Source organism: Bos grunniens, chromosome 10, assembly GCF_055505025.1.
Source record: "Bos grunniens cultivar Pamir isolate PY7600 chromosome 10, Bosgru_T2T1.0, whole genome shotgun sequence".
Taxonomy (NCBI): domain Eukaryota; kingdom Metazoa; phylum Chordata; class Mammalia; order Artiodactyla; family Bovidae; genus Bos; species Bos grunniens.
The window spans coordinates 49317107-49332060 of record NC_141174.1 but is presented as its reverse complement, the minus strand read 5'-3'; the positions used below and the strand labels follow the sequence as shown (position 1 = coordinate 49332060).

Sequence of the window (14954 nt, the reverse complement as noted above, 5' to 3'; positions counted from 1 at the left end):
AATACCGAGCAGATAAAGGAACAGGATAAATGCCCACCAAACCAAACAAAAGAGGAAGAGATAGGGAATCTACCTGATAAAGAATTCCAAATAATGATAGTGAAATTGATCCAAAATCTTGAAATCAAAATGGAATCACAGATAAATAGCCTGGAGACAAGGATTGAGAAGATGCAAGAAAGGTTTAACAAGGACCAAGAAGAAATAAAAAAGAGTCAATATATAATGAATAATGCAATAAATGACATTAAAAACACTCTGGAGGCAACAAATAGTAGAATAACAGAGGCAGAAGATAGGATTAGTGAATTAGAAGATAGAATGGTAGAAATAAGTGGATCAGAGAGGAAAAAAGAAAAACTAATTAAAAGAAATGAGGACAATCTCAGAGACCTCCAGGACAATATTAAACGCTACAACATTCGAATCATAGGGGTCCCAGAAGAAGAAGACAAAAAGAAAGACCATGAGAAAATATTTGAGGAGATAATAGTTGAAAACGTCCCTAAAATGGGGAAGGAAATAATCACTCAAGTCCAAGAAACCCAGAGAGTCCCAAACAGGATAAAACCAAGGCGAAACACCCCAAGACACATATTAATCAAATTAACAAAGATCAAACACAAAGAACAAATATTAAAAGCAGCAAGGGAAAAACAACAAATAACACACAAGGATATTCCCATAAGGATAACAGCTGATCTTTCAATAGAAACTCTTCAAGCCAGGAGGGAATGGCAAGACATACTTAAAGTGATGAAAGAAAATAACCTACAGCCCAGATTACTGTACCCAGCAAGGATCTCATTCAAATATGAGGGAGAAATCAAAAGCTTTACAGACAAGCAAAAGCTGAGAGAATTCAGCACCACCAAACCAGCTCTCCAACAAATACTAAAGGATATTCTCTAGACAGGAAACACAAAAACGGTGTATAAATTCAAACCCAAAACAATAAACTAAATGGCAATGGGATCATACTTATCAATAATTACCTTAAATGTAAATGGGTTGAATGCCCCAACCAAAAGACAAAGACTGGCTGAATGGATACAAAAACAAGACCCTTACATATGCTGTCTACAAGAGACCCACCTCAAAACAGGGGACACATACAGACTGAAAGTGAAGGGCTGGAAAAAGATTTTCCATGCAAATAGGGACCAAAAGAAAGCAGGAGTAGCAATACTCATATCAGATAAAATGGACTTTAAAACAAAGGCTGTGAAAAGAAACAAAGACAGTCACTACATAATGATCAAAGGATCAATCCAAGAAGAAGATATAACAATTATAAATATATATGCACCCAACACGGGAGCATCGAAATATGTAAGACAAATGCTAACAAGTATGAAAGGAGAAATTAACAATAACACAATAATAGTGGGAGACTTTAATACCCCACTCACACCTATGGATAGATCAACTAAACAGAAAATTAACAAGGAAACACAAACTTTAAACGATACAATAGACCAGTTAGACCTAATTGATATCTATAGGACATTTCATCCCAAAACAATGAATTTCACCTTTTTCTCAAGCGCACATGGAACCTTCTCCAGGATAGATCACATCCTGGGCCATAAAGCTAGCCTTGGTAAATTCAAAAAAATAGAAATCATTCCAAGCATCTTTTCTGACCACAATGCAGTAAGATTAGATCTCAACTACAGGAGAAAAACTATTAAAAATTCCAACATATGGAGGCTGAACAACACGCTGCTGAATAACCAACAAATCACAGAAGAAATCAAAAAAGAAATCAAAATTTGCATATAAATGAACGAAAATGAAAACACAATAACCCAAAACCTGTGGGACACTGTAAATGCAGTGCTAAGGGGAAAGTTCATAGCAATACAGGCATACCTCAAGAAACAAGAAAAAAGTCAAATAAATAACCTAACTCTACACCTAAAGCAACTAGAAAAGGAAGAAATGAAGAACCCCAGGGTTAGTAGAAGGAAAGAAATCTTAAAAATTAGGGCAGAAATAAATGCAAAAGAAACAAAAGAGACCATAGCAAAAATCAACAAAGCCAAAAGCTGGTTCTTTGAAAGGATAAATAAAATGGACAAACCATTAGCCAGACTCATCAAGAAACAAAGGGAGAAAACTCAAATCAATAAAATTAGAAATGAAAATGGAGAGATCACAACAGACAACACAGAAATACAAAGGATCATAAGAGACTACTATCAACAATTATATGCCAATAAAATGGACAACGTGGAAGAAATGGACAAATTCTTAGAAAAGTACAACTTTCCAAAACTCGACCAGGAAGAAATAGAAAATCTTAACAGACCCATCACAAGCACGGAAATTGAAACTGTAGTCAAAAATCTTCCAGCAAACAAAAGCCCAGGTCCAGACGGCTTCACAGCTGAATTCTACCAAAAATTTAGAGAAGAGCTAACACCTATCCTACTCAAACTCTTCCAGAAAATTGCAGAGGAAGGTAAATTTCCAAACTCATTCTATGAGGCCACCATCACCCTAATACCAAAACCTGACAAAGATCCCACAAAAAAAGAAAACTACAGGCCAATATCACTGATGAACATAGATGAAAAAATCCTCAACAAAATTCTAGCAATCAGAATCCAACAACACATTAAAAAGATCATACACCATGACCAAGTGGGCTTTATCCCAGGGATGCAAGGATTCTTCAATATCTGCAAATCAATCAATGTAATACACCACATTAACAAATTGAAAAATAAAAACTATATGATTATCTCAATAGATGCAGAGAAAGCCTTTGACAAAATTCAACATCCACTTATGATAAAAACTCTCCAGAAAGCAGGAATAGAAGGAACATACCTCAACATAATAAAAGTTCTATATGACAAACCCACAGCAAACATTATCCTCAATGGTGAAAAACTGAAAGCATTTCCTCTAAAGTCAGGAACAAGACAAGGGTGTCCACTTTCACCATTACTATTCAACATAGTTTTGGAAGTTTTGGCCACAGCAATCAGAGCAGAAAAAGAAATAAAAGGAATCCAAATTGGAAAAGAAGAAGTAAAACTCTCACTGTTTGCAGATGACATGATCCTCTACACAGAAAACCCTAAAGACTCCACCAGAAAATTACTAGAACTAATCAATGATTATAGTAAAGTTGCAGGATATAAAATCAACACACAGAAATCCCTTGCATTCCTATACACTAATAATGAGAGAACAGAAAGAGAAATTAAGGAAACAATTCCATTCACCACTGCAACGGAAAGAATAAAATACTTAGGAATATATCTACCTAAAGAAACTAAAGACCTATATATAGAAAACTATAAAACACTGGTGAAAGAAATCAAAGAGGACACTAATAGATGGAGAAATATACCATGTTCATGGATTGGAAGAATCAGTATAGTGAAAATGAGTATACTACCCAAAGCAATTTATAGATTCAATGCAATCCCTATCAAGCTACCAATGGTATTCTTCACAGAGCTAGAACAAATAATTTCACAATTTGTATGGAAATACAAAAAACCTTGAATAGCCAAAGCTATCTTGAGAAAGAAGAATGGAACTGGAGGAATCAACCTGCCTGACGTCAGGCTCTACTACAAAGCCACAGTCATCAAGACACTATGGTACTGGCACAAAGACAGAAATATAGATCAATGGAACAAAACAGAAAGCCCAGAGATAAAGCCACACACATATGGACACCTTATCTTTGACAAAGGAGGCAAGAATATACAATGGAGTAAAGACAATCTCTTTAACAAGTGGTGCTGGGAAAACTGGTCAACCACTTGTAAAAGAATGAAACTAGAGCACTTTCTAACACCATACACAAAAATAAACTCAAAATGGATTAAAGATCTAAACGTAAGACCAGAAACTATAAAACTCCTGAGGAGAACATAGGCAAAACACTCTCTTGACATACATCACAGCAGGATCCTCTAAGACCCACCTCCCAGAATACTGGAAATAAAAGCAAAAATAAACAAATGGGACCTAATTAAACTTAAAAGCTTCTGCACAACAAAGGAAACTATAAGCAAGGTGAAAAAACACCCTTCAGAATGGGAGAAAATAATAGCAAATGAAGCAACTGACAAACAACTAATCTCAAAAATATACAAGCAACTCCTACAGCTCAATTCCAGAAAAATAAATGACCCAATCAAAAAATGGGCCAAAGAACTAAATAGACATTTCTCCAAAGAAGACATACAGATGGCTAACAAACACATGAAAAGATGCTCAACATCACTCATTATCAGAGAAATGCAAATCAAAACCACTATGAGGTACCATTTCACACCAGTCAGAATGGCTGCGATCCAAAAGTCTACAAGCAATAAATGCTGGAGAGGGTGTGGAGAAAAGGGAACCCTCTTACACTGTTGGTGGGAATGCAAACTAGTACAGCCACTATGGAGAACAGTGTGGAGATTCCTTAAAAAACTGGAAATAGAACTGCCTTATGACCCAGCAATCCCACTGCTGGGCATACATACTGAGGAAACCAGAATTGAAACAGACACGTGTACCCCAATGCTCATCGCAGCACTGTTTATAATAGCCAGGACATGGAAGCAACCTAGATGTCCATCAGCAGATGAATGGATAAGAAAGCTGTGGTACATATACACAATGGAGTATTAATCAGCCATTAAAAAGAATACATTTGAATCAGTTCTAATGAGGTGGATGAAACTGGAGCCTATTATATAGAGTGAAGTAAGCCAGAAAGAAAAACACCAATACAGTATACTAATGCATATATATGGAATTTAGAAAGATGGTAACAATACCCCTGTATACGACACAGCAAAAGAGACACTGATGTATAGAACAGTCTTTTGGACTCTGTGGGAGAGGGAGAGGGTGTGATGATTTGGGAGAATGGCATTGAAATACGTATAATATCATATATGGAATGAGTCGCCAGTCCAGGTTCGATGCACGATACTGGATCCTTGGGGCTGGTGCACTGGGATGACCCAGAGGGATGGTATGGGGAAGGAGGAGGGAGGAGGGTTCAGGATGGGGAACACATGTATACCTGTGGCAGATTCATTTCGATATTTGGCAAAACCAATACAATATTGTAAAGTTTAAAAATAAAATTAAAAAAAAAAAAGAAGTTAACTCTCCAAAGTTAAGAGTAATCAAGACAGTGTAGTGCTGGCATAAGAACTGATACACAGATCAATGGAACAGAACTGAGAGTCCAAAAATAAAACCATTTTGTATGTCTCCAGTCAGGTGATTTTGACAAAGATGCCAAGACCATTCAACAGAGGAAATAGAATCAAAGCTGACTCTTATCTCACACCATGTAAAAAACACTAACCATATAAAAAACATTAACCCAAAATGGATCAGAGATCTAAATGTAAGAGCCAGAATGATACAATTTTCTTAGAAGAAAAGATAGTAGATCTTAATGACCTTGGATTTAGCAATAGATTCTTTGATATAACTCCTAAAGCACAACGAGCAAAAGAAAAATAAAAGACCAGACCTCATCAAAATTAGAAGCAGGTGACTTTTTGAACATTACAAGGCCTGTAATTCCTAGAATTTCCATATTCCCTTTCACTTCTACTTACAAAACAGCCAATTCTTTCCTAAACTTATCTTTCTCATAATACAGTGTCAATATAGCTAATAACAAGAGCATATACTATAATACTCTGTTTTCTAACCTCTTCCTTAAGAACACTGGTTCATCAGACATTCATTCAACCTTGCAATTTATAAAAAGTGACAAGTTTTACTTAATTCACTGCCACTATTTAACAGCACTCTTATCTTTACAGCCTCCAAAATCAAGTGTCTTTGCTGGTACCGCCTAACCACTAAGTGAAAACCACACTTTTAGAATATTTGTTGTACAGCACCTGACTCAGTAACAACTGCTTTACTAGTTAAGGTAGGCTATGATATTAACCCCAAAATTTCAGTGGCTTACCATACTCAAAGTAGTAGAGAGGGAAAGAGGGCCCTTTTTTCCAATGTTCCATGGCTGACACCCAGTTTATTCATAAATATTTTTTTTGTTCCCTAATTTCTTTAGACATATCATATGAAATCTTTGGGGGGGGGAGATCTAATATATTTTATATCTATTAATTTATTTACTTTTACCTAATTTCACATGCAATTTTAAAAGAAAAAAGGTACAGTTCATGAAGACAGGTTTAGAAGTCTTATCAACTGTAGTCTGGATCTCAGTGAAATCCATCCATCTGTGGGTCCTAGATAAGCTTAAACTTCTTTAAGCTGCAGTTTTCTCATTTATTTTATTTGTTTTGCAGTTTCCTCATTTTTAAGAGGAGGACAGTAACACTGATTTCAAAATAACACTTTGAGAACTAAATGAAATAAAGTAGGTAAAAGGTTTACATTGTGTCTGACTGGTATAAGCCCCCAATTATTAGTATTTTTATAACTTACATTATTCTTCAAATTATAGATTTCCAATACTTACATACAAAAAGATATTATAAACAGATCCACATACACTATCCAGTAAAAATGGTGTTATCCCAGATTTCAAGCTATTATACAAAGCTACAGTAATCGAACAGTATGGTATTTGCATAAAAACAGACACATAGGTCAATGGAACAGACTACAGAGCCCAGAAATGAACTTGTTCAATCAATTTATGACAAAGGAGCCAAGGGTATACAATGGGAAAACAGTAGTTTCTTCAATAAACAGTGTCAGGAAAAATGGACAGTCACATATAAAAAAATGAAAAGAGACCACTATCTTGTACCATACACAAAAAATAAACTCAAATGGATTAAACATTTGAATGGAAAACCTAAAACCACAAAACTCCTAGAAGAAAAACATAGGTGGTTAGCTCCTCGAGACTTGTCTTAGTGATTTTTTTTTGGATTTGACACCAAATGCAAAGGTAACAAAAACAAAAATACACCCATGGGACTTCATCAAACTGAAAAGCTTTTGCACAGCAAAATTTAAAAAAAAAATCAACAAAATGAAAGGTAATTTACTAAATAGGAGAAAATATTTTCAAATCATATATCTGGCAAATGGTTACTATCAAAAAATACATTTTTAAAATCTCATTAAACTCAAAATAATCCAACAAACTGATTTAAAAATGGGCAAAAGATGTGAATAGACAGTTTCTAAAGAAGACATATAGACTGCCACAGATGCATGCAAAGATACTCAATATCACTAACCAACAGGGAAATATAAATCAAAACTTCAATGAGATATTATATCTGTAAGAACAGCTATTATCAAGAAGATAAGATAACAAATGCTGGCAAGGCTGTGGAGAAAAGGGAAACCTTGTACACTGTTGTCAGAAACATAATTTGGTACACTCACTTTGGAAAACAGTATAAAAGTTTCTCAAAAATTAAACATAGAACTATCATATGACCCAGAAATCTCACTTCTAGGTATTTATGCAAAGGAAATAAAAACACTATATATATATATATTTTTCTTTTTTACATATATACACCTCCATGTTCACTGCAACAGTATTTACAATAGCCTAAACATGGAAACAACCTAAATGTCCATCAAGGGATGAACAAGCAAAGAAAATGTGCATGTTCTCTAATATTATATATATGCATATACTAAACTATAATATATATATATATATATAAATATTATTTGGCCATAAAAGAGAATGAAATCTTGCAATCTGTGACATGAATGGACTCAAAGGCAGTACACTAAGTGAAATAAGTCAGAGAAAAACAACTACAAACTGATCTCATACGTAGAATCTAAAAGCAAGCAAACAAAAGGTGGTTGCTAGAGGCTGGCTGGTTGGGAGTAGGTGAAATGGGTGAAAGGAGTCAAAGGGCACAAACTACCAATTATAAAATAAATAAGTCACAGGACGTAATGTTCGGCATGGAGACTACACTTAATAATACTGTACTGCATACTTGAATGCTGCTAAAAATAAAAGGTAGATCTTAAAGGTTCTCATCACAGAAGAATGGTTCAGGATAGCTGTGCAGAGGGACATGCATTCGTCTCCTCCTGCAAGAGGAGGTAGCTAGCTGTTCAGCTAGCTGAAATTGTAGCTAGCTGTTCAGCAATCACCGACAGGAGCATGCTGCTGCTGCTGCTGCTGCTGCTAAGTCACTTCAGTCATGTCCGACTCTGTGTGACCCCACAGATGGCAGCCCACTAGGCTCCTCTGTCCCTGGGATTCTCCAGGCAAGAATACTGGAGTGGGTTGCTATTTCCTTCTCCAATGCATGAAAGTGGAAAGTGAAAGTGAAGTTGCTCAGTCGTGCCCAACTCTTAGCGACCCCATGGACTGCATGCTGGAACCCACCAAAAAAAGATACCCTATGTCCAAAGACAAAGAAGAAGCCACAGTGAGATAGAAGGAGGGGTGCAATCACAATAAAACCAAATCCTATACCCGCTGGGTAGGTGACCCATAGACTTGAGAACAATAATACCAAAGAAGTTCTCACACTGATGTCAAGGTTCTGAACCCCACATTAGGCTTCCCAGCCTGGGGATCTGACAAAGGGACTGGGAATCCCCAGAAAATCTGCTGTGAGGGCCAGTGGGTTTTGATTATGTGACTTCAGGAGGACTGGGAGAAACAGAGATTCCAGTCTTGGAGGGCACAAATAAAATTTTACATGCACAAAGACCCAGAGGAGAGGAGCAGTGACCCCACAGGAGACTGAACCCAAACCACCTGCTAGTAGTGTTGGAAGGCCTCCTATGGGGGTGTGGGTTGGCAGTGGCTCATCACAGGAAGGGGGTGCTGGAAGATGCCCCTTGGCATAAACCCTCTTGGAGTTCACCATTAACCCAACCATAGAGCCCATAGACCCCAGGGCTGGGTCAGGCCAAACAACTACCAGGGAGGGATGCAACCCCACCCACCAGTAGATAACTGTACTAAAGCTTTACCTGAGCAAGGCCCAGCCCACCACAGCAAGACCCAGTTTTTCCCATCGCCAGTCCCTCCCATCAAGAAGCTTACACAAGTCTCTTAGACTCATCCATCAGAGGGCAGACAGAAGCAAGAGGAAGCATTGTCTTACAGCAGCAAAACAAAAACCATATTACAGAAAGTTAATCATGACAAACGGAGAAGGCAATGGCAAGCCACTCCAGTACTCTTGCTTAGAAAACCCCATGGATGGAGGAGCCTGGTGGGCTGCAGTCCATAGGGTCGCTACAAGTCAGACACAACTGAGCGACTTCACTTTCACTTTTCACTTTCACACAATGGAGAAGGCAATGGCAACCCACTCCAGTGTTCTTGCCTGGAGAATCCCAGGGATGGCAGAGCCTGGTGGGCTGCTGTCTATGGGGTTGTACAGAGCTGGACACGACTGAAGCAACTTAGCAGCAGCAGTAATCATGACAAAAAAGTGGAAAGTTACCTCCCAGATGAAGGGACAAGATAAACCCCCCTCCCCCAAAATTAAATGAAGTAGAGATAGGCAACTTCCAGAAAAAGAACTCAGAATAATAGTGAAGATGATCCAGGATCTAAGGAAAAGGATGGAGGCAAAGATTGAGAAGATCCAAGAAATGTTTACCAAAGATCTAGAAGAACTAAAGAACAAACAGAGATGAATAATACACTAGAAGGAATCCATAGTAGAGTAATTGAGGCAGAAGAACAGATAAATGACCTGGAGGACAGAATGGTGGAAATCACTGTCACAGAACAGAATATAGAAAAAAGAATAAGAAATGAAGACAGCCTAAGAGACCTCTGGGACAACATTAAATGCAACAACATTCGCATTACAGGAGAATGTTGGGTCCCAGAAGGAGAAGAGAGAGCGAAAGGACATGGGAAAATAATTGAAGAGACAGTAGCTCAAAACTTGCCTTAATAAGGGAAAGGAAATAGTCAACCAAGTCCAGGAAGCACAGTGAGTCCCAGGCAGGACAAACCCAAGGAGGAACACACTGAGACACATAGTAATCAAACTGACAAAAATTAAAGACAAAGATAAAATATTAAAAGCAACAACAGAAAAACAACAAATGACAAGGAAACTCCCTTCAGGCTATCAGCTGATTTCTCAATAGAAACTCTGCAAGCCAGAAGGGAAGGGATGGTATGTTTCAAGTGATGAAAGGGAAGAACCTACAACAAAGACTACTCTGCCCAGCAAGACCCTTCTTCAGATTTGAAGGAGAAATCAAAAGCTTTCCAGACAAGCACAAGTGAAAAGAATTCAGCACCATCAAACCAGCTTTACAATAGATGCTAACGGAACTTCTCTAGGCAGGAAACACAAGAGAAGGAAAACACCTACAGAAAATAAACCCAAAACAATTAAGAAAACAGTAACAGGATCATACATATCAATCATTACCTTAAATGTAAGTGGATTAAATGCACCAACCAAAAGACACAGACTGGCTCGGTGGATGAAAACATGTGCATGTATGCACTTCCACTTACCACATCAGTCTGCTTAACAAACACTCAAACACCCAAGTTGTATGTAATTATTTTATACTGTTAAGTTAATCATATTTCCATTATGGCTTGGAATTATAATTATCTTTTATTTTTTGTCTGGCCATTGATTGTGAAAATTGATAAACATATTTTACCACTGTGATTATGTAACTATTACTCATTTACTACCATTGTATCATGATTGGTCAACAGACAAATAATAGAACTCTGTATCACCAAAACTAGGATCTAACAGAAAAACCTGTAATCACTATAAAATCCAGATGCATTTCAGAATTATCTTGACACTTTTTGGGGAAAAAAAAAAATGCTCAGGTATTGCTTTTTTTCTCCAGAGCTCCAGATATGTTTCTATGAGTAGTCATGTTTAAAAACAACTGGACTATCTGATTATCTTTTACTTTTATCTAGTTTGTTTCACTTTTTCTATTTCATATTCAGTGCTCCCATTTCATTTAGTTTATGTTTTCCAATCTCTCCATCTCTTCTTTTTTTTTTTTTGATGTTTTTTCTCATGCTATCAAGTGTAGTAAAAAAGCTTTTGTGTATATATATATATAAATATGTATAATATATATATTTTGGAAAACTTATGAATTTTTGCCTAACTAAAAATACTATGACATTTTGATTCCACTTGTTTAACTCAGTTGAATAGAATGCCAGATTTCTAATTAAAAAACAGATATGCAACAAGCAACAAAGGTTTACTGTATAGCATAGAGAACTACAGTCAATATCCTGTGATAACCTGTGATGGACAATAATTTCAAAAACAATATGTGTATTTGTATAACTGAATCGTCTTGCTGTGTACTTGAAACATTGTAAATCAATTATACTTCAATAAAATATATATTTTTTTAAAAAAAGGTTATCACAAGGAAAAAAGATTCTGTAATTGTATATGGTAATAGATATTAAGTAGACTCATTGTGGTGATCATTTCACAATACATACAAATACTGAATCATGCTGTATACCTAAAACCAATATAACACTGTATGTCAATTATACCTCAATTTAAAAAATCTTAAAGCATTTACCCAGTAAAAAGACACTTTTAAGGTGTTTGAGAATATAAGTCACTTACCTAAAGCTGTAATCATCTTTGTCCTCATATGATTTAATTTGTGCTGAAACAGACTTAGATCGGACTTCTTGCTGATCTCTCTAAATAAAACAAAGGTAAGTCATGAAGAAAAAAAACCTCACAAAACTAGGATATATTCAAGTGCCTTTCTGATCATTAATCATTTCAAAATTGTTCACAATTTCTATAAAATCAAAGCACAGAATTCTAAAAGCTATGGTATCAAAATAAGGTCTGTAACAATGTAGTTTCACCTTTCATTCATTCTTGGTTAGGAAAGTCACTCTAAGGGAAAATTCTAAGAATGTTAATGCCTCTAAATGATCTTAGCTGACTTCTTCCCAACTATATTAGGGCTTCCATCTTGTGTAACATGCAAAAGAAGTAAGGTTCACAAGAAATGAAAACATAAATCCATTTAATGGATAGAAAAATTTGTCTCAAATCAGACAAACTTCAATGTTACGATGACCACACAGAACTTAAAGTACTAAAAATGAAGCAATAAGAGTGAAAGCTTTTGAAGATGATGTATCAGTATGAAAGTAAGAAAACAAAAATTCAATATGGCAAGAGTTATATCCATCAGAGGACTAATGGATTTGATCAGAATACATAATGAATCCCTCATTCTACTATAATGTGGGGTTTCTTTGTTCAAACTATTTTCCAGCTCTTCAGAACAGACACAAACAAAAGATGTAATAAAGTATTTATTTTTAAATAAAATATTTAATTACAAATGCAACTAACAAATCTTTAACCATTATCTCCATCTGTTACCTGAAATGTTATGTTCCTATACTAACAAATAATGATAGTTCTGTCTAAGGCATTAAAATATTACCTATTCTTCAGTGACCCCATCAACTCTAAAGTGAGATGGGGATGGGGTTTAAATGAAAGAGAATTATAACTAATTAAAACAAAAAATGAAACAAGTTTGAAAGCAGCTCTAAGGAGTACTATTATAGCCTATCAATTAGGATATTTATTCCTCTAAGGAATACTACTATATCCTATCATTAATAATGGGAATGCTGATGCTTACAGAGGGGCATTTAAAGAAGGAATAACCAATTTGGTAGTCAGAATGGGGCAAATATCCTTATATTGTCTAGTAATATAGCCTCACCACATTTTCCTGACTATAAATCTGATTATGGACTAGCCCTAAGAATTTGAGTTACATCTAACTGCAGAGTTTAAGAAACAGATTACCATCTGAGCATTAGTGATAATCGTTATCCTTTATTCAACTTCTGTCCAGAAACCATATCCTTACTGAACTACTAGTACTAATTCAATATAGCTACTCACAAAACATTAATCTTAAAATACTAGGAAATATTATTAAATATTAATGTAGCTATTAATTAGATGATTGGAATATCAAAATGGAAAACACTTTTTCAGTAGCTTTTAGAAAATGTGTGCTTCTCAAAAAACATATATATGCATATATACACATACCTATGCACATATTGATTTTCAATTTATAATAATTCACTGAACTGAAAATTTATGTTTTGGGCACTTTTTTGTATGTATGTTATACATCAAATTAAAAAGCTAAAAAATTAACACTGACGTGGAAATACTAATAATTGTACATTTACTTACTATTACTTCCTCAGCTTGTCGAACCAGATCAGCTGTTTTTGCCTCTAATTCTGCATTTAAACGTCTAAAAGCAGAAAATAATTTAATAGCTGTGATATGCTGAAGACTGTAACACAAAGCTAAAGAAACTGAATTTCAATAACTACACTTCAGTTAAGTCAACAAATACCAAAACATACACATGACATTTTTACTTAAGAATTAACATAACTATTAGATTATTTCCAAATCCCTATGATTCCTTCTTCTTCGTGGTGGAAATTCAAGTGGTGTAAATATTAGCCTCTCCATATACTAGTACAAATATTTCATTACAAGTGCAACTAATATTGCCCTTACTTTAAGTAGAATGATTTATTTGGAAAGAATAAACTGGGTGAGATCACCTCAGTTTCACTCTTCATGTTCTTGGGATTCTGAGGGGGCTCACTCGTTATATACTTCAGTATAAGCTTCATCAGAAATACAGGCAATTCCTTTGATCTACACCTGCCATTTCTCTTTCTTCCATCTATTTGCAATCTAGCAAAGAACAGGAATACTATTTGGTCCCATTAAGACTGTAAGAGTACCAATGCCATTGAAGGAAACTGTTTTGAAAGGAAAAATTGCCCATAATCCTACCACCATTATCAGATGATTTTTAGTATTCCCTTCTAATTATCATCTGTAAGCACATACACAATATTGTACTGTTCCCCCATAACAACATAGATGGAATATATTTACCTGTATGTAAGTTTTAAAATTAATGCCTTCAGATCAGATCAGATCAGTCGCTCAGTCGTGTCCGACTCTTTGCGACCCCATGAATCGCAGCACGCCAGGCCTCCCTGTCCATCACCAACTCCCGGAGTTCACTGAGACTCACGTCCATCGAGTCAGTGATGCCATCCAGCCATCTCATCCTCTGTCGTCCCCTTCTGCCCCCAATCCCTCCCAGCATCAGAGCCTTAAATGGCTACAAAATATGCTGAAGAGTTGAATTTAACATAGTGTACTAAACTGTTCCTCTTGTTAGTTCAAGTTCCCTTCTCTGTTTTAAAGGTTAACACTATAATAAACATCTTCAAAAGTATATAACTTCTCAGTTCTATTCATAGGTCACATTTCTAGATGATGTAGGCTCTTCTGAAGTTTTATGAAGAAAATATGCAAAACAATTTTTAAAATGAGATATCTTGTGTTTTTTAGATATGTAATTCAGAGGTAATGCACACCAGTGACAACCCCCAGAAAGAAAAAAGCAGTATCATATCCCTTCTTAAAACAGTCTGATGTTTCAAGAAGTATTTTTATACCCTAGGATGAGTTAATCAAAAGAAATAATATCTAATGCAGTCTTAAAGTTGTATTCAAGATGCCTTTACCTTATTTTCCACATTTCCCTAACAAGAACCATGATAAGTTTCTGGTCAACATAGTAGACTGAGGTAACTCAAAAGACTACTCTTCTGCTCCAAAACCCATAGAAATCCTGGATAAACTGTAATAAAGGAAATGTTGCTAAACTTAAACTCAGGCAAAGAAAACACCCTGGCACTAAAAATACAGCAGTAACTCAAAGTTAGAGCAGTAAACAGGAACAGAAGCCAAAACAGCTTAACAGCTAGAAACCAATGCACTTGAGGGAGTCATAAAGGGCTACACCTGTGAACCACAGACTACAAAAACACCACCCACAACCTTAGGTGAACGGAAATGAAACCAAAGCCATGTGTGGAAAAGATTCTCCTATGAGTAATTAGAGCACACAGAAGT

At 35.8% G+C, this 14954-nt stretch overlaps 1 protein-coding gene across 31 annotated transcripts in view; it reads right to left on the bottom strand.

Annotated features, from left to right (window-relative positions):
* The window catches only part of TEX9 (testis expressed 9), a 231209-nt gene that overhangs the window by 77220 nt on the left and 139035 nt on the right, over positions 1–14954 (bottom strand). For 24 of the 31 annotated variants that reach the window (XR_015134598.1, XR_015134596.1, XR_015134589.1 and 21 more), the window contains 2 exons: positions 13194–13257; positions 11571–11650 (listed from right to left, as the gene is read on the bottom strand). The exons of 5 other annotated variants lie outside the window; for them this stretch is intronic. Coding sequence is in view for 6 of the 26 variants with exons in the window: in XM_086321123.1 (XP_086177249.1) it covers positions 11571–11650; positions 13194–13257 (144 nt within the window). In the remaining 20 variants the exon portion in view is untranslated. Of the gene's footprint in view, positions 1–11570; positions 11651–13193; positions 13258–13922; positions 14052–14954 lie in introns of those variants that run through there. 2 more of the 31 variants (XM_086321136.1, XM_086321137.1) reach the window with 2 other exon arrangements.